The 19,515-nt window shown below is 43.0% G+C and overlaps 1 protein-coding gene across 6 annotated transcripts in view; it reads left to right on the forward strand.

Moving 5' to 3' along the window:
- Positions 1–7,169, forward strand: part of LOC110486938 (lipopolysaccharide-induced tumor necrosis factor-alpha factor homolog) — a 30,880-nt gene extending 23,711 nt beyond the window's left edge. For all 6 annotated transcript variants that reach the window (XM_036941688.2, XM_090194471.1, XM_090194472.1 and 3 more), the window contains 2 exons: positions 5,569–5,713; positions 5,897–7,169. In XM_036941688.2, the coding sequence (XP_036797583.1) occupies positions 5,569–5,713; positions 5,897–6,002 (251 nt within the window). In that variant the 3' untranslated portion in view covers positions 6,003–7,169. The remainder of the gene's footprint in view (positions 1–5,568; positions 5,714–5,896) is intronic.
- Positions 7,170–19,515: the final 12,346 nt, after the last annotated feature.

The raw sequence follows: 19,515 nt of genomic DNA on the forward strand, positions 1-19,515 counted from the left end.
CTCAGTCAGAGCTACTCTGGGAAACCAGGGGATATGAAGTTACATAATGTCTCAGTCAGAGCTACTCTGAGAAACCAGGGGATATGAAGTTACATAATGTCTGTCAGAGCTACTCTGAGAAACCAGGGGATATGAAGTTATATAATGTCTCAGTCAGAGCTACTCCAGGAAACGAGGGGATATGAAGTTACATAATGTCTCAGTCAGAGCTACTCTGGGAAACTAGGGGATTTGAAGTTAAATGAGGTCTCAGTCAGAGCTACTCTGAGAAACCAGGGGATATGAAGTTACAATGTCTCAGTCAGTGCTACTCTGGGAAACCAGGGGATATGAAGTTAAATAATGTCTGTCAGAGCTACTCTGAGAAACCAGGGGATTTGAAGTTAAATAATGTCTCAGTCAGAGCTACTCTGAGAAACCAGGGGATATGAAGTTACATAATGTCTCAGTCAGAGCTACTCTGAGAAACCAGGGGATATGAAGTTACATAATGTCTCAGTCAGAGCTACTCTGAGAAACCAGGGGATATGAAGTTACATAATGTCTCAGTCAGAGCTACTCTGAGAAACCAGGGGATATGAAGTTAAATAATGTATCAGTCAGAGCTACTCCAGGAAACCAGGGGATATGAAGTTACATAATGTCTCAGTCAGAGCTACTCTGGGAAACCAGGGGATATGAAGTTACATAATGTCTCAGTCAGAGCTACTCTGAGAAACCAGGGGATTTGAAGTTAAATAATGTCTCATTCAGAGCTACTCCAGGAAACCAGGGGATATGAAGTTACATAATGTCTCAGTCAGAGCTACTCTGAGAAACCAGGGGATATGAAGTTACATAATGTCTCATTCAGAGCTACTCCAGGAAACCAGGGGATATGAAGTTACATAATGTCTCAGTCAGAGCTACTCTGGGAAACCAGGGGATATGAAGTTACATAATGTCTCAGTCAGAGCTGCTCTGAGAAACCAGGGGATTTGAAGTTACATAATGTCTCAGTCAGAGCTGCTCTGAGAAACCAGGGGATATGAAGTTACATAATGTCTGTCAGAGCTACTCTGAGAAACCAGGGGATATGAAGTTATATAATGTCTCAGTCAGAGCTACTCTGAGAAACCAGGGGATATGAAGTTACATAATGTCTCAGACAGAGCTACTCTGAGAAACCAGGGGATATGAAGTTACATAATGTCTCAGTCAGAGCTACTCTGAGAAACCAGGGGATATGAAGTTACATAATGTCTGTAAGAGCTAGTCTGAGAAACCAGGGGATATGAAGTTACATAATGTCTCAGTCAGAGCTACTCTGAGAAACCAGGGGGTATGAAGTTACATAATGTCTCAGTCAGAGCTACACTGAGAAACCAGGGGATATGAAGTTACATAATGTCTCAGTCAGAGCTGCTCTGAGAAACCAGGGGATATGAAGTTACATAATGTCTGTCAGAGCTAGTCTGAGAAACCAGGGGATATAAAGTTACATAATGTCTGTCAGAGCTACTCTGAGAAACCAGGGGATATGAAGTTACATAATGTCTGTCAGAGCTACTCTGAGAAACCAGGGGATATGAAGTTACATAATGTCTCAGTCAGAGCTACTCCAGGAAACCAGGGGATATGAAGTTAGAGCTACTCTGGGAAACCAGGGGATATGAAGTTACATAATGTCTGTCAGAGCTAGTCTGAGAAACCAGGGGATATGAAGTTACATAATGTCTCAGTCAGAGCTACTCTGAGAAACCAGGGGATATGAAGTTATATAATGTCTCAGTCAGAGCTGCTCTGAGAAACCAGGGGATATGAAGTTAAATAATGTCTCAGTCAGAGCTGCTCTGAGAAACCAGGGGATATGAAGTTACATAATGTCTCAGACAGAGCTACTCTGAGAAACCAGGGGATATGAAGTTACATAATGTCTCAGTCAGAGCTACTCTGAGAAACCAGGGGATATGAAGTTACACAATGTCTCAGTCAGAGCTACTCTGGGAAACCAGGGGATATGAAGTTAAATAATGTCTCAGTCAGAGCTACTCTGAGAAACCAGGGGATATGAAGTTACATAATGTCTCAGTCAGAGCTACTCCAGGAAACCAGGGGATATGAAGTTACATAATGTCTCAGTCAGAGCTACTCTGGGAAACCAGGGGATATGAAGTTACATAATGTCTGTCAGAGCTACTCTGAGAAACCAGGGGATATGAAGTTACATAATGTCTGTCAGAGCTACTCTGAGAAACCAGGGGATATGAAGTTAAATAATGTCTCAGTCAGCTACTCTGGGAAACCAGGGGATATGAAGTTACATAATGTCTCAGTCAGAGCTACTCTGAGAAACCAGGGGATATGAAGTTACATAATGTCTCAGTCAGAGCTACTCCAGGAAACCAGGGGATATGAAGTTACATAATGTCTCAGTCAGAGCTACTCTGGGAAACCAGGGGATATGAAGTTACATAATGTCTGTCAGAGCTACTCTGAGAAACCAGGGGATATGAAGTTACATAATGTCTGTCAGAGCTACTCTGAGAAACCAGGGGATATGAAGTTAAATAATGTCTCAGTCAGCTACTCTGGGAAACCAGGGGATATGAAGTTACATAATGTCTCAGTCAGAGCTACTCTGAGAAACCAGGGGATTTGAAGTTACATAATGTCTCAGTCAGAGCTACTCTGGGAAACCAGGGGATATGAAGTTACATAATGTCTGTCAGAGCTACTCTGAGAAACCAGGGGATATGAAGTTATATAATGTCTCAGTCAGAGCTACTCTGGGAAACCAGGGGATATGAAGTTACATAATGTCTCAGTCAGAGCTACTCTGGGAAACCAGGGGATATGAAGTTACATAATGTCTGTCAGAGCTACTCTGAGAAACCAGGGGATATGAAGTTACATAATGTCTGTCAGAGCTACTCTGAGAAACCAGGGGATATGAAGTTAAATAATGTCTCAGTCAGCTACTCTGGGAAACCAGGGGATATGAAGTTACATAATGTCTCAGTCAGAGCTACTCTGAGAAACCAGGGGATATGAAGTTACATAATGTCTCAGTCAGAGCTACTCCAGGAAACCAGGGGATATGAAGTTACATAATGTCTCAGTCAGAGCTACTCTGGGAAACCAGGGGATATGAAGTTACATAATGTCTGTCAGAGCTACTCTTAGAAACCAGGGGATATGAAGTTACATAATGTCTGTCAGAGCTACTCTGAGAAACCAGGGGATATGAAGTTAAATAATGTCTCAGTCAGCTACTCTGGGAAACCAGGGGATATGAAGTTACATAATGTCTCAGTCAGAGCTACTCTGAGAAACCAGGGGATTTGAAGTTACATAATGTCTCAGTCAGAGCTACTCTGGGAAACCAGGGGATATGAAGTTACATAATGTCTGTCAGAGCTACTCTGAGAAACCAGGGGATATGAAGTTATATAATGTCTCAGTCAGAGCTACTCTGGAAAACCAGGGGATATGAAGTTACATAATGTCTCAGTCAGAGCTACTCCAGGAAACCAGGGGATATGAAGTTACATAATGTCTCAGTCAGAGCTACTCTGAGAAACCAGGGGATATGAAGTTACATAATGTCTCAGTCAGAGCTACTCCAGGAAACCAGGGGATATGAAGTTACAGAATGCAAAGTTCAGAAAGCAGCATCTGTGCATCCATTCATAAGATAGCCAGTTAATGTTTCCATCCATGTTTTGGACGAGGCTTTTCCTCTCTGACTTTGTATCCCAAATGGAACCCTATTCCCTTTATAGTGGGCCTATGGGTCCTGGTCAAAACTAGTGCTCTATATAGGGTACAGAGTGCCATTTGAGACACAGACTCTCTCACCCATTTGGGTTGTGACCCTTCTCTAACACTGATGTTATTGTGCTGTGCCAGAGAGGTGCCAGCCAATCATGATTGATTTGATTTGGAGGCACTCTAAAATGTGTAGCAGACTGGTGGGAATGAATGGTCTCTGATCCTGGATCAGCTTTCCTTCCTCAGCTCTCAGGCAGACTCGACTAGCATTGGTCCCAGATGTGCAATCTACAACGCCATTGCTGCAATTGTCACAATGAGCACAAACAGGTCTGCGACAGGTTAATATTCTACAGTAAACTGGTTCAAAGGAAATAACCTTATCTGCTGTGGAGAACTGTTTAGCAGAACAAAACGATGCCTGAGTAAATATTTAGTCTTTAGAAAGGGAAGGTTATTTGATTCTCTTTGGGCTACTATTCCGGAAGTGCAATTCAACTGTGTTTGTGTGTGTGTGTGCACGTGCACTTGCGCATGTGTGTAGAAAGTTTCTAAAGCGCAGTTGTACTCAGCAGACCACCAGGTGTCAGCATTGACTTTCACATATTTATTTCTGTCTTTCTAGATAAGGGAAATTTAAGTTGTATTCATGATCCACTAAACAGTTCCTTTTACATTACTCTCTTCAATTACACTCCAATCCGTGTCACATCGGTGCCCCTTTTAAAGTTGTAAAGAAGGATGGACGGAAAGTGAGAGAGACAAATGACATGGGAAGAGGCAAGAAAAGAAAGATGGATAGAAGAAAAACATAAAAGATTGGGAAATGTTAGGAAAAATAATCATGAAAAAAATTGAACTTGATGGGGAACTTGGTTACCTTGACTCTCCTTAGTGACCCATGTAATAATGTCTCCTAACATTCTCTCTCTTTCTCCTCACTGACCCATGTAAAAATGTCTCCTAACATTGTCTCTCTCCTCAGTGACCTATGTAATAATGTCTCCTAACATTGTCTCTCCTCAGTGACCCATGTAATAATGTCTCCTAACCTTGTCTCTCTCTCTCTTTCTCCTCAGTGACCCATGTAATGTCTCCTAACATTGTCTCTCTCCTCAGTGACCCATGTAATAATGTCTCCTAACATTGTCTCTCTTTCTCCTCACTGACCCATGTAATAATGTCTCCTAACCTTGTCTCTCTCCTCAGTGACCCATTGAATAATGTCTCCTAACATTCTCTCTCCTCAGTGACCCATGTAATAATGTCTCCTAACATTCTCTCTCTTTCTCCTCACTGACCCATGTAATAATGTCTCCTAACCTTGTCTCTCTCTCTGTGACCCATTTAATAATGTCTCCTAACATTGTCTCTCCTCAGTGACCCATCTAATAATGTCTCCTAACTTTCTCTAACCTTAGTGACCCATGTAATAATGTCTCCTACCTTTCTCTCTCCTCAGTGATCCATGTAATAATGTCTCCTAACCTTGTCTCTCTCTCTTTCTCCTGTGACAAATGCAATAATGTCTCCTAACCTTGTGTCTCTCTCTCTCCTCAGTGACCCATGTAATAATGTCTCCTAACTTTCTCTCTCCTCAGTGATCCATGTAATTATGTCTCCTAACCTTGTGTGTCTCTCTCTCTCTTTCTCCTGTGACAAATGCAATAATGTCTCCTAACCTTGTCTCTCTCTCTCTTTCTCCTCAGTGACAAATGCAATAATGTCTCCTAACCTTGTCTCTCTCTCTCTCTCCTCAGTGACCCTTGTAATAATGTCTCCTAAACTTGTGTGTGTCTCTCTCTCTCTCCTTAGTGACCCAGGTAATAATGACTCCTAGCCTGATGGAGGTCGGAGGTTCGACCATGTGTCCCCACTGCCAGCAGCACGTGGTCACCAAGACAGAGACCAACTCTGGCCTGCTCACCTGGCTTATCTGTGGTGGCCTCTTCATTGTTGGGTGAGAGAAATCATTCTGTAATGCTATGCTGTGTATATGACCGACTGGGGTAGGAAACCCGTGCACCACACAAGTGTTAGCCCTCTCAACTAAAGCCTATAGGCATACCTTTAATTAGTGAATTATGGAATAGGGTACCATTTTGACAGAGAGAATTCATTAACTCCACTGTTTACCCTCTAGGTGCTGGCCATGCTGCGCCATCCCTTTCTGTGTAGACTCATGTAAAGACGTGAATCACAGCTGTCCCAACTGCAACAATATCATCTACGTCTACAAACGCATTTGATATTCATTTGACCTGACTGTACTACCTTTATCTGAAGGACTGGGACATGGCACTTCAATCAAATCAACATTTCTGTAAATGTATGAGGTTCGTATTCACTAGGGCATGTGATGTTGGAAAATGTTTTACAACGAAGAAACAAAAACTCATTCTTATTGGACAAGTCCAGATAGTCCCTCTCTTTTTCAGTCCATTTTCTTCCATTTGGTGCCTAATGAATACAACCCAGGGGTAGCCAAAAGGGTTATGTCTATCCTATATAGTCCCTGAGCAGGTGGTGAGCTTCCCTCAGCTCCACAAAATACTACATAATATATGCCATTTAGCAGATGCTTTTATCCATTTTTGTATGGGTTGTCCTAGCGGAAATTCAAACCCACAAGTGCCAAGCTCCATCAGGTCCCTGGCCAGACTTGACCCTTGTAGTGACTACCAAAGAGAATCCTGATACCAAAGACTGGTAGTAGCTGCGCTATAGCTGTTTCACTGTAGTTCTGTACTCGTCTGAAGTCCATGAAAGTAAAGGAACTTCTAAACCACTCTACTTATTGTAATATTGATACATTGAGATGTATATATCACCATCACTTCTTATTGTAATATTGTTACATTGAGATGTATATATCACCATCACTTCTTATTGTAATATTGTTACATTGAGATGTATATATCACCATCACTTCTTATTGTAATATTGTTACATTGAGATGTATATATCACCATCACTTCTTATTGTAACATTGTCACATTGAGATGTATATATCACCATCACTTCTTATTGTAATATTGTTACATTGAGATGTATATATCACTTCTTATTGTAATATTGTTACATTGAGATGTATATATCACCATCACTTCTTATTGTAATATTGTTACATTGAGATGTGTATATCTCACCATCATACTTCTTATTGTAATATTGTTACATTGAGATGTATATATCACCATCACTTCTTATTGTAATATTGTTACATTGAGATGTTTTTGTTATTACACTCTTGCAGTCGTTCCCTCACCGATCCCGTTCTCTTTTTTCCTCTGAACGTTCTACTACTCATTTGTCATAAAAGACCATTGTCAATAATTACAATGGATCTTATGGTTGTCTTTTCACTTCCTGTCTAGTTGCTCTGTAAAGCTCTGATTAAAGTTGTCTGTATTGAAGAGATGACTCAGCATTTTTTATTATGAACAGATAGGAAGCCTGAGCAGACTGCCAACAGTTATTTGTCATCCATAAACTGTGACTACTTCAAACCTCACTGGTTTCACAGCTACAGTGCTAGAACTTTATCTCACCAGGGTTGCGTCCCAATTATCTCTCCTCTTTTCCAAAGTGTGTACTTGTTCATTTCTCTTCATGGATTTGAGAGGAAATGACTTGTTCTCTCTCTAGCCCATGGACACAACAGGAAGAAGATGTGATTATTGGAACGCTCCAATTCCTGTAAAACTCATTGTATAAATTTCCTGCAACAGTCCATCAACTTTCTGTAACTAACATTTCATCTGTCCAGACCAGTATCACAATTAAGAAATTGTCCCTGTTGGGCTAGATAGAGGAAGTGGAAATTTAAACTGAGACACAGTTGACGTCTGATAGAATAAGTGCTCTTCACGAGTTTAAGTGAGTTTTCAAGTTGCAATTCAATGACATACTTGATAATTGCTCCTGATAACTGAATGCTCCAGTTTAGTGCACACTCTCATGAAAGACAATTGCTCTTCAACAATTAGAAAGGGTCACACAGGGAATGAGGGAGAGATGAATACATACGTTAGATGTTTGTTTCTAGAAACTCCAGTGTGCTGTTCAAAACACTCAAGTCCTTTGTTTGTGCTTTGTTCAACATGCCCGGACATGTACAGTACGGTCATTTGATGTTGACGTATTCACTGGAGCTGACTACCTCAAATGTTCTACTGCTTGAGTTCCTGCACCTCTTATTAGCTCAACAGTATTGTGGAGCTCCTGCACCTCTTATTAGCTCAACAGTATTGTGGAGCTCCTGCATCTCAATGTAAATAGAACTGGCACCTATTCCTGTCAAGTCAAGCACTGGATTTAGTGAGAATAATGGGTTGTATTCATTAGTACATTCTTGAAATAAATTGTTATTTAGAACCTAACAGGATTATTCGGCTGTCCACACAAAGCCTTTGAAGAACCCTTATTGGTTCCATATAAAAATCACTTTTGGTTCCATGAAGAACCCTTTCCACAGTGGGAAAAAAGGTTCTAACTGAAACCAAAAAGGGTTTTACCTGGATCCCAAAAGGATTCTCCTATGGGGACATCTGAAAACCCTTTTGGAACCCTTTTTTCCCTAAGAGTGTACACACCATAGCAAGCCATAGCAAAATGTTTTTTTATGAAAATTAAAGTGTCCCATTTTGGGCAGCTTGCCTCCGTTTGGTTCCTGTTTGGTTGCCTCCGTTTGGAACTGTAGTTCCAACATGCCAGTAGAGGGCACTCCGCCTTACTGAATTGGCTGTTCTCTACAAAGTCTTGACAGTAGAGGGCACTCAGTGAATTGGCTGTTCTCTGCAAAGTCTTGAGGAACAGACTACAAAACATGAGTGATTCAAACTATTGAATGCCGTTAGTGACGTCTTCCTTGTGACATCTTTATCATTTTATGAACATTGGGAACATTGGGTTTTTAGTTTTTAGTTTTTTTAGAATTTGGCTAAAACTTCTTAGGGCTGCAATCCCGTTAATGGGATCGATATGACAACAGCCAGTGAAGGTGCAGGGCGCCAAATTCAAAACAGAAATCTCATAATTCAAATTCCTTAAACATACATGTATCTTATGCCGTTTTAAAGGTAATCTTGTTGTTAATCCCACCACAGTGTCCAATTTCAAATAGGCTTTACAGCGAAAGCACCACAAATGATTATGTTAAGTCACCACCAAGCCAAAGAAATACTCAGCCATTTTTCCAGCCAAAGAGAGGAGTCACAAAAAGCACAAATAGAGATAAAATTAATCACTAACCTTTGATCTTCATCAGATGACACTCATAGGACTTCATGTTACACAATACATGTATGTTTTGTTTGATGAAGTTCATATTTATATAAAACGTATATCTCTGGTATTGCAGAGAGCCACATATTTTACAGAAATACTAATAAATGTCGATGAAAATTCAAGTGTTAGACATGGAAATATAGATATACCTCTCCTATATGCAACCGCTGTGTCAGATTTTTTTTAAACTTTACGGAAAAAGCAAACCGTGCAATAATCTGAGATGGCGCTCAGAAAACAAATAAAGTTTTCCGTCATGTTGGAGTCAACAGAAATCAGAAATTACATAAATATTCCCTGACCTTTGATCTTCATCAGATTGCAGTCCCAGGAATCACAGTTTCACAATAAATGCTTGATTTGTTCGACAATGTCCATTATTTATGTCCAAGTAGCTACTTTTGTTAGGGTTTAGGTATACAAATCCAAACGCTTGTGCAGGTCCCGCATAACTTCAGACAAATACTTCAAAAAGTTATATTTCAGGTCTTAGAAACATTTCAAACTAAGTATAGAATCAATCTTCAGGATGTTTTTATCATAAATCTTCAATAAAGTTCCAACCGGAGAATTCCTTTGTGTCTAGAGAAGCAATGGAACGCAGGTCGATATCATGTGAAATGCGCGTGACCAGGAAATGGCTCTCTGCCAGTAACCTGACTCATTCCCCTCTCTTTCAGCCCCACAACACAGTAGAAGCCTCATTCAAGTTTCTAAAGACGGTTGACATGTAGTGGAAGCCATAGGATGTGCAACTCGATCCATATCCCACTGTGAATTCAATAGGGCCTGGGTTGAAAATCGACCAACCTCAGATTTCTCACTTCCTGTTTGGATTTCTTCTCAGGTTTTTGCCTGCCATATGAGTTCTGTTATACTCACAGACATCATTCAAACAGTTTTAGAAACTTCAGAGTGTTTCCAATCCAATACTACTAATAATATGCATATATTAGCAACTGGGAATGAGGAGCAGGCCGTTTACTCTGGGCACCTTTCATCCAAGCTACTCAATACTGCCCCTGCAGCCATAAGAAGTTAATTGAAAAATGTCCTCGCTACAACTCAAGTGGGCTAATAAGCTACTGAAGTTTACCCCCTTGAGGTTTGGGTAAGCTCTAATATATTACAGATACACACAAATGGCTGAAGACATTGTGAAGTGGATTTGAACCATAGAGGGAGTGGGGGAGAGAGAGAAGAGAAAGAGAGAGTCCCGTTGGAGTGGTGAAGACAACCTATTGGAGCCTTCTTTGCTACCGACCATTCAAATGAATCACACCCTGTTGTATTAAGCAGAGTGGAGAACGATTGGGAGAGAGAGGGAGAGGGAGAGGGAGAGAGAGAGTGCATACCTCCTCAGACTGTTAAGCACTGTGAACTCACTGAACTGAGAGTAAAGAAGAAACTGTAATGCAGTAGATCAAGCTGAGAGGAGAGAGAGACCAAATATTGTACGGTACCCATTGTTCATTTACTGGTACAGTGTTTGGGTGAGGGGGGGTCAATTATTAGCTGATCAATTAAATATGGGGATGAGCTACCCAATTCAAGGCGTAGCGGGAAACACATGACACATTCTCAGTATGGAAAAATATGTTTTATAGTATGTTAATTTTTGAAAATCAATTGTGCTTTAAATGCCAGGATATTATACTCATTTCGGGTTTTCATTTAGTAGAATTTGCTGCACACTTTAAAGGAATTTCAAAGCCACAATGCATTGGAAGAGGGGGGGAGTTTTGATCACAAGATCTCTTCACGTAAACAACATAACTTTGAAGATGGAGAATAGTGAAGCTTCTTGTTCTCCTTCAAATTATTAAAACAATTTAATCGTAACATTACATCTTTGAAAACAGATCTGCTTTATAAGTTATCACAGTTCGAACAGTAACATTATCTACAGGGTTAGCTATTGGCTTGCTGTTGAGCGACAACTTCATATTTAATATTAACATTGTTAGCTAGCTACTTGCAGTAAATACCAGGGCTTGTGTTCAAACTGTTACAGGATCTGATGACAATAGAGCTAGCCAGCTTGTAGTCCTAAAAAACAGAGATGCTTTACCTCTGTACCTCTCATTCAGCCATTCCTATGGGGAAAATGACAGGGAAAGAATAGTGTTTTGGGATTAACACTGAAAATAAGGTCTGAGGTTAACACAGGCTTAGAAGATCTTAAACGTTTTGTTTTATGAGGTATTACCAGTCAGTTAACATGACCTTTTGTATTATGAAGCCTTTTGTGTACTTTATGTTTTTTTTTTTTATGACAAATGCTTAGAAATTCACAAAAAGATAGCACAAGATGGCGCCGAAGAACATGGCTGACGTTTTACATTCTCCCAACCAATTGTGCTATTTTGTTAGTTTTTTAATTTTGTATAACTTATTTTTTAACTTATTGTGTACATAATGTTGCTGCGGCCATCTCTTATGACCGAAAATCTTTTCTGAACATCAGAACAGCGATTACTCACCGCGGACTGGAAGAAACTTTTTCCTTTAACAAGTCCGACGAGAAGGATATCCTGCTTTCACTGGAACAGGCCCAGATCCACGCCTTTTGCGTGAAGAAAAGACGCAGGAAAAGGTGCCGCATATCGGGCAGCCTTCTAGAATCCATAGGTGAGTGAGTAAACTCCCACTGTCATCTGTTCTTCTTGCTAAGTGCAGTTATTGGAAAATACAATTGCTGACCTACAATTAAGATTATCCTTTCAATGGGACATTAAAAACTGTAACATCTTATGTTTCACCGAGACATGGCTGAACGATGATACGGACAATATAGGGGCTAGACGGATTTTCCATGCACCAGCAGAACAGAGACGCTACCTCTGGTAAGACGAGGGGTGGGGGTGTGTGTCTATTTGTCAATAACAGCTGGTGCGTGATGTCTAGTATTAAAGAAGTCTCGAGGTATTGCTCGCCTGAGGTAGAGTACCTTATGATAAGCATTAGACCACACTATCTACCAAGTGAGTTCTCATCTATTATATTCATAGCCGTCTATTTACCACCACAGAACGAACCTAGCATAAAGACCGCTCTCATCCAACTCTATCAGGCCATAAGCAAAGAAGAAAATGCTTACCGAGATCGGCACTCCCAGTGGGACTTTAATGCAAACTTAAGTCAGTTTTACCAAATTTTACCAGCACGTCACATGTGCAACCAGAGAAAAAAAATCCTAGACTACCTTTACTCCACACAAAGATATGCATACAAAGCTCTCCCCCACCCTCCATTTGGCAAATCTGACCATAATTCTATCCTCCCGATTCCTGCTTACAAGCAAACACTAAAGCAGGAAGTACCAGTGACTTGCTCAATACGGAAGAGGTCTGATGTACAGGACTGTTTTGCTAGCACAGACTGGAATATGTTCCTGGATTTATCCAATGGCATTGAGGAGTACACCACCTCAGTCATCCGCTTCATCAATAAGTGCATCGACGACTTCGTCCACACAGTGACTGTACGTACATATCCCAACCAGAAGCCATGGATTACAGGGAACATCGAGCTAAAGGCTAGAGCTGCTGCTTTCAAGGAACGGGAGACTAATCCAGACACTTATAAGAAATCCCGCTGTGCCCTCAGACAAACCATCAAACAAGCAACGCGTCAATACAGGATTAAGATTGAATCCTATTACACCGGCTCTGACGCGAGCCTACCAGATGAGCTAAATGCCTTTTATGCTTCCTTCGAGGCAAGCAACACTGAGGCATGCACGAGAGCACCAGCTGTTCCAGATGACTGTATGATAACACTTTCGGTAGCCGATATGAACAAAACCTTTAAACAGGTCAACATTCACAAAGCCGCTGGGTCAGACGGATTACCAGGACGTGTACTCAAAGCATGTGCGGACCAACTGTCAAGTGTCTTCACTGACATTTTCAACCTCTCCCTGACCGAGTCTGTAATACCTACATGTTTCAAGCAGACCACCATAGTCCCTGTGCCCATGGAAGCGAAGGTAACCTGCCTAAATGACTACCGCCCCGTGGCACTCACATTGGCAGCCATGAATTGCTTTGAAAGGCTGGTCATGGCTGACATCAACAACATCATCCTGGACACCCTAGGCCCACTCCAATTTGCATACCGCCCCAACAGATCCACAGATGATGCAATCTCAATCATACTCCACACTGCCCTTTCTCACCTGGACAAAATTAACACATATTTGTGAATGCTGTTCATTCACTACAGCTCAGCATTCAACACCATAGCGCCCACGAAGCTCATCACTAAGCTAAGGACTCTGGGACTAAACACGTCCCTCTGCCACTGGATCCTGGACTTCCTGACGGGCTGCCCCCAGGTGGTAAGAAGAGGCAACTTACTCCCCTCCTGTATTCCCTGTTCACCCACGACTGCGTGGCCAAACACGACTCCAACACCATGATCACGTTTGCTGACGACACAACAGAGGTAGGCCTGATTACCGACAATGATGAGACGACCTATGGGGAGGAGATCAGAGACCTGGCAGTGTGGTGCCAGGACAACAACCTCTCCCTCAATGTGAGCAACACAAAGCAGCTGATCGTGGACTACAGGAAAAGGCGGGCCAAAAAGGCCCCCATTAACATCGACATGGCTGTAGTGGAGCAGGTCGAGAGTCTCAAGTTCCTTGGTGTCCACATCACAAATGAACTATCATGGTCCAAACATACCAAGACAGCCGTGAAGAGGGCAGAACAAAACCTTTTCTCCCTCAGGAGACTGAAAATATATTGCATGTGTCCCCCGATCCTCAAAAGCTTCTACAGCTGCACCATCACGAGTATCCTGACCGATTGCATTACCGCCTGGTAGGGTAACTGCTCGGCATCTGACGTAAGGCACTACAGAGGGTAGTGCGAACGGCCCAGTACATCACTGGGGCCAAGCTTCCTGCCATCCAGGACCTATATAATAGGTGGTGTCAGAGGAAAGCCCATAAAATTGTCAGAGACTCCAGTCACCCAAGTTATAGACTGTTTTCTTTGCTACTGCACCGCAAGCGGTACCAGAGTGCTAAGTCTAGGACCAAAAGGCTCCTCAACAACTTCTACCCCCAAGCCATAAGACTGCTGAACAATTAATAAAATCGCCACGAGACAATTTACATTGACCCCCCCCCCCCTTCCTTTTGTACACTGCTGCTACTCTCTGTTTATTGCATAGTCACTTGCATAGTCACTTAACCCCCACCTACATGTACAAATTACCTCAACTATCCTGTACCCCTGCCACTGACTCGGTACTGGTGCCCCCTGTATATAGCCTCGTTATTCTTATTCTTATTGTGTTACTTTTTATTATTACTTTTTACTTTAGTCTACAGTACTTGGTCAATATTTTCTTAACTCTTCTTGAACTGCACTGTTGGTTAATTAAGGCCTTGTAAGTCAGCATTTCATGGTAAAGTCTACACTTGTTGTATTCGGTGCATGTGACAAATAAAGTTTGATTTGATTAAGATTATCTCATAGAACAACATGTATAAGATCTGCTAAGCCTGCATTTACCACAGACCTTTTTTATTTCCATAGGCCTTGTCCAACCAACCATGACTGTCACACCCTGATCTGTTTCACCTGTCTCCACCCCCTCCAGGTGTCACCCATCTTACCCATTATCCCCTGGGTATTTATACCTGTGTTTTCTGTCTGTCTGTTGCCAGTTCGTCTTGTTTGTTGAAACCTACCAGCGTTTTGTCTCAGCTCCTGTTTTTCCCTAGTCTCTCTTTTTCTCGTCCTCCTGGTTTTTGACCTTTGCCTGTCCTGACTCTGTATCCACCCTCCTGACCACTGCCTGTCCTGACTCTGTATCCACCCTCCTGACCACTGCCTGTCCCTGAGTCTGCCTGCCGTTCTGTACCTTTGCTTCACCTCTGGATTACCGACCTCTGCCTGACCTGTCCCTGAGCCTGCCTGCCGTCCTGTACCTTTTCTTCACCTCTGGATTACCAACCTCTGCCTGACCTGACCCTAAGCCTGCCTGCCGTCCTGTACCTTGGCCTCTGCTCTGGATTATTGACCACTGCCTGACCTGACCCTAAGCCTGCCTGCCGTCCTGTACCTTGGCCTCTGCTCTGGATTTACCAACCTCTGCCTGACCTGACCCTAAACCTGCCTGCCGTCCTGTACCTTGGCCTCTGCTCTGGATTACCGACCTCTGCCTGACCTGACCCTAAGCCTGCCTGCCGTCCTGTACCTTGGCCTCTGCTCTGGATTATTGACCACTGCCTGCATTGACCTGTCGTTTGCCTGACCCTGTGGTTACAATAAACTTTGTTACTTCACACAGTCTGGACTGGGGTCTTACCTTGAAACCTGATAATGACTGAGTTAGTGCCTACAAAAAGACGCCATTATTATTGCTCTCTATACCAGGCATTTAATTCAGTGGTGAACATGGCAGGAGAAATGCAGCTACAAAGGTTGTGAGTTAGTCATGTAGCCGTAGTTACTGTAGCTCTCTTGCCACTGCACTATGCACTGCCACTAGTTATAGCTAACGTTAGTAACGTGGTAACCTACTACTACATTCCTATTTTCCTCAGCGGTGCTGGTCCCAACACTTCTATTTTCTTCTAGTTCTCCTGACTTGTCAAGTCGGTTTGTGTTGTGATGTTCATGCGATGCAATATTACTTTCTACCTGAAAGGTTACAGCCTGAATGGGTCTAGCCTAGCTAGTTTCGTTGCACATAACCTTTTATTTTTTTATTATTTTATTTCACCTTTATTTCATTAACCAGGTAGGCTAGTTGAGAGCAAGTTCTCATTTACAACTGAGACCTGGCCAAGATAAAGCAAAGCAGTGCGACACAAACAACAACACAGAGTTATACATGGAATAAACAAACATACAGTCAATAATACAATAGGAAACGTCTATATGCAGTGTGTGCAAATGAGGTAGGATAAGGGAGATAAGGCAATAAATAGGCCATAGTGGCAAAATAATTGCAATATAGCAATTAGACACTGGAGTGATAGATGTGCAGAAGATTCATGTGCAAGTAGAGATACTGTGGTGCAAAGGAGCAAAATAAATAACAGTATGGGGATGAGGTAGCTGGTGGTGAAAGTAATGGGAAGCTGCTCTCGTTATTGTTTCACCTTGGCACTCCAGTTTGATAAAGTATTTATCTACACAAAGTTCTACTATCCTCATGTGTTGGTTAATGTTGTACTTGGTCTGACGTCTTTTCATGATCTATGTGAAGGAGTGTGAGCTGAAGGGGCAGCTGTTGCCCTCGTGAGTGATAAATATGTGAGATAACCATAAGCAAAAATACACAGTACTCTACTATATGTTATCTTGACATTTATTGCGGTGCTGTACTTGGATAATAAAGTTTCGCTTTTTCTCTGAGAGCAACAACACTTTCCCATCTATTTCCTACGCTTCACCAGAAAGTTCATCTCAGTGTGAAGATGCAGTAGACACGTTAGAAAGGAGTATTCTAGAGAATAGCATAACACCTTTTACAGGCCTTTATGTGTAGCTAGTATGTTAGATGCTGAAAGCTTCCCCACCAGAATCAGCACGGTGGGAGACCACAGCCACTCCATCACCTAATCACGTCCTCTCCCTCCCAGAAGGGTCCAGATGTGGAGGAGGGAGAAGGAGACCACAGCCACTCCATCACCTAATCACGTCCTCTCCCTCCCAGAAGGGTCCAGATGTGGAGGAGGGAGAAGGAGACCACAGCAACTCCATCACCCAATCACGTCCTCTCCCTCCCAGAAGGGTCCAGATGTGGAGGAGGGAGAAGGAGACCACAGCCACTCCATCACCCAATCACGTCCTCTCCCTCCCAGAAGCGTCCAGATGTGGAGGAGGGAGAAGGAGGCCACAGCCACTCCATCACCCAATCACGTCCTCTCCCTCCCAGAAGGGTCCAGATGTGGAGGAGGGAGAAGGAGACCACAGCCACTCCATCACCCAATCACGTCCTCTCCCTCCCAGAAGCGTCCAGATGTGGAGGAGGGAGAAGGAGACCACAGCCACTCCATCACCCAATCACGTCCTCTCCCTCCCAGAAGGGTCCAGATGTGGAGGAGGGAGAAGGAGACCACAGCCACTCCATCACCCAATCACGTCCTCTCCCTCCCAGAAGGGTCCAGATGTGGAGGAGGGAGAAGGAGGCCACAGCCACTCCATCACCCAATCACGTCCTCTCCCTCCCAGAAGGGTCCAGATGTGGAGGAGGGAGAAGGAGACCACAGCCACTCCATCACCCAATCACGTCCTCTCCCTCCCAGAAGGGTCCAGATGTGGAGGAGGGAGAAGGAGACCACAGCCACTCCATCACCCAATCACGTCCTCTCCCTCCCAGAAGCGTCCAGATGTGGAGGAGGGAGAAGGAGGCCACAGCCACTCCATCACCCAATCACGTCCTCTCCTTCCCAGAAGGGTCCAGATGTGGAGGAGGGAGAAGGAGGCCACAGCCACTCCATCACCCAATCACGCCCTCTCCCTCCCAGAAGGGTCCAGATGTGGAGGAGGGAGAAGGAGACCACAGCCACTCCATCACCCAATCACGTCCTCTCCCTCCCAGAAGGGTCCAGATGTGGAGGCGGGAGATTGATGTGTTTCTTGTTTGTAATAAAAATAAATTGATACAGGTACAGCCGCTGTTGGTTTGTTTTACTTTCAACATTTCAACATCAAAAAGTGCACACTCACATCTAAGCTATATTGTTGCAGTTGCATGGCAACAATTAGATCAATTAAAATAACAAATAAACCTGCTCACTGCTAGTGCTAGTATCACTTTATTATTGATGCTTTGCGTGTCGCCTTCTTCATAGATTCTTGCTCTACTAAATAAAATAAATGGATATAATTTGGTAATAATAATTGATTACATTTCTATAGTGCTTTTCATAACATTCTGAAAGCACATCAAAATATGAAAACAAACAAGCAATACATCACGAGTAGCCTAGCTATCGTTGGCTGGGTCAAGCAATACATCACGAGTAGCCTAGCTATCGTTGGCTGGGTCAACCAATACATCATGAGTAGCCTAGCTATCATTGGCTGGGTCAACCAATACATCACGAGTAGCCTAGCTATCGTTGGCTGGGTCAACCAATACATCACGAGTAGCCTAGCTATCGTTGGCTGGGTCAACCAATACATCACGAGTAGCCTAGCTATCGTTGGCTGGGTCAACCAATACATCACGAGTAGCCTAGCTATCGTTGGCTGGGTCAACCAATAGAGGACAAGTCTGAGTGCATGCATCTTCCAAAGATGGAGAGGAACAGTTCAAGGCTTGATCAGAGGAAGGTGGTCAGGGAGATGGTTGATGAAGGAGTCTGGTGACGATCTTGTAGAGGTGAACCAGCATGAGTCGTGTAGCCACTGCACTTCTCCTTTGCAATGTATGTTACCCACTTGGGTGATGCCTCAGCAGCTCAGGGCGCCAGAAAGCTGTCCACACAATATTCTAAGTAGTAGCCAGTCCTCCTCATTATGAGCCCGCTGCCTCAGCACTGCATTCCTCTACTGCATCTCCCATTCAAGCTTCAGGGGACTCTTCAATTGATTCATGCGTAGGCCTACGGTACACTCATGTTTACTCCAAATACATAATTCCAAATGCTAGCTACTTAGCTAACATTAGCCAAAACAACAACACAAAAGGTCACTGGGTGGGGCTACAGAAGTTCCTTTCTGGTTCATATGAAGTTGTACAAGACAACAGGGAACTCAGAACTTGTTTTTATCCAACTGGGAAAAATCGATTTAAACTGTCACCCAACTCGAAATAACAAGTCATAAACTCAGGCATCGTCCTAGAGCTACGACTTCTGTGACTTTCCCGGTCAGAGCTCGTTATGTTTCTGAAATCACACATATACACAAGCCAGATTTTGGCCATGGCCAGTGTGTGTCTGTGTGTGTATGCCTGCACACTCCTGTGTGTATATGTGTGAGTATGCTGAATAGACTACAATTACAGACACCTGCGTTAGCATCACACAGATTGGAGCTCAGACTTTGATCGATGGGCTGTCAGGATACCCCCATTTGCGTCCCCTGATACTGAAAACTAATCAGGGAGAGGGAAGGAGCTATGAAGTGAAAGAATAGGGAAAAAACATCCCTTATAGTGGGGACTTCTGTTGGCTTTTGTCCTCTGGTCTCTAGTCTTCTACTCCATGACCCCCTGTCTTAGCCTGGTCCCAAATCTGTTTGCATTGCCTTGCCAACTCATATGGTCATTGTCATTGTTCCTCTGTCACCTGTGCATCATACTGGAATGAGAGGACGTACAGGCGTTTAAGGACAGGTGCTTAAAGACAGGAGTTTAAGTACAGTTACATTTCAGGTGTATAAAGACAGGAGATTAAGGACAGTTGTTAAATACAGGTTTTTAAAGACAGGTGTTTAATAACAGTTGTTTAAAGACAGGTGTTTAAAGACAGGTGTTTAAAGACAGGTGTTT

The sequence above is a fragment of the Oncorhynchus mykiss genome, chromosome 13 (assembly GCF_057628025.1).
Source record: "Oncorhynchus mykiss isolate SJ-2025 chromosome 13, ASM5762802v1, whole genome shotgun sequence".
Classification (NCBI taxonomy): Eukaryota; Metazoa; Chordata; class Actinopteri; order Salmoniformes; family Salmonidae; genus Oncorhynchus; species Oncorhynchus mykiss.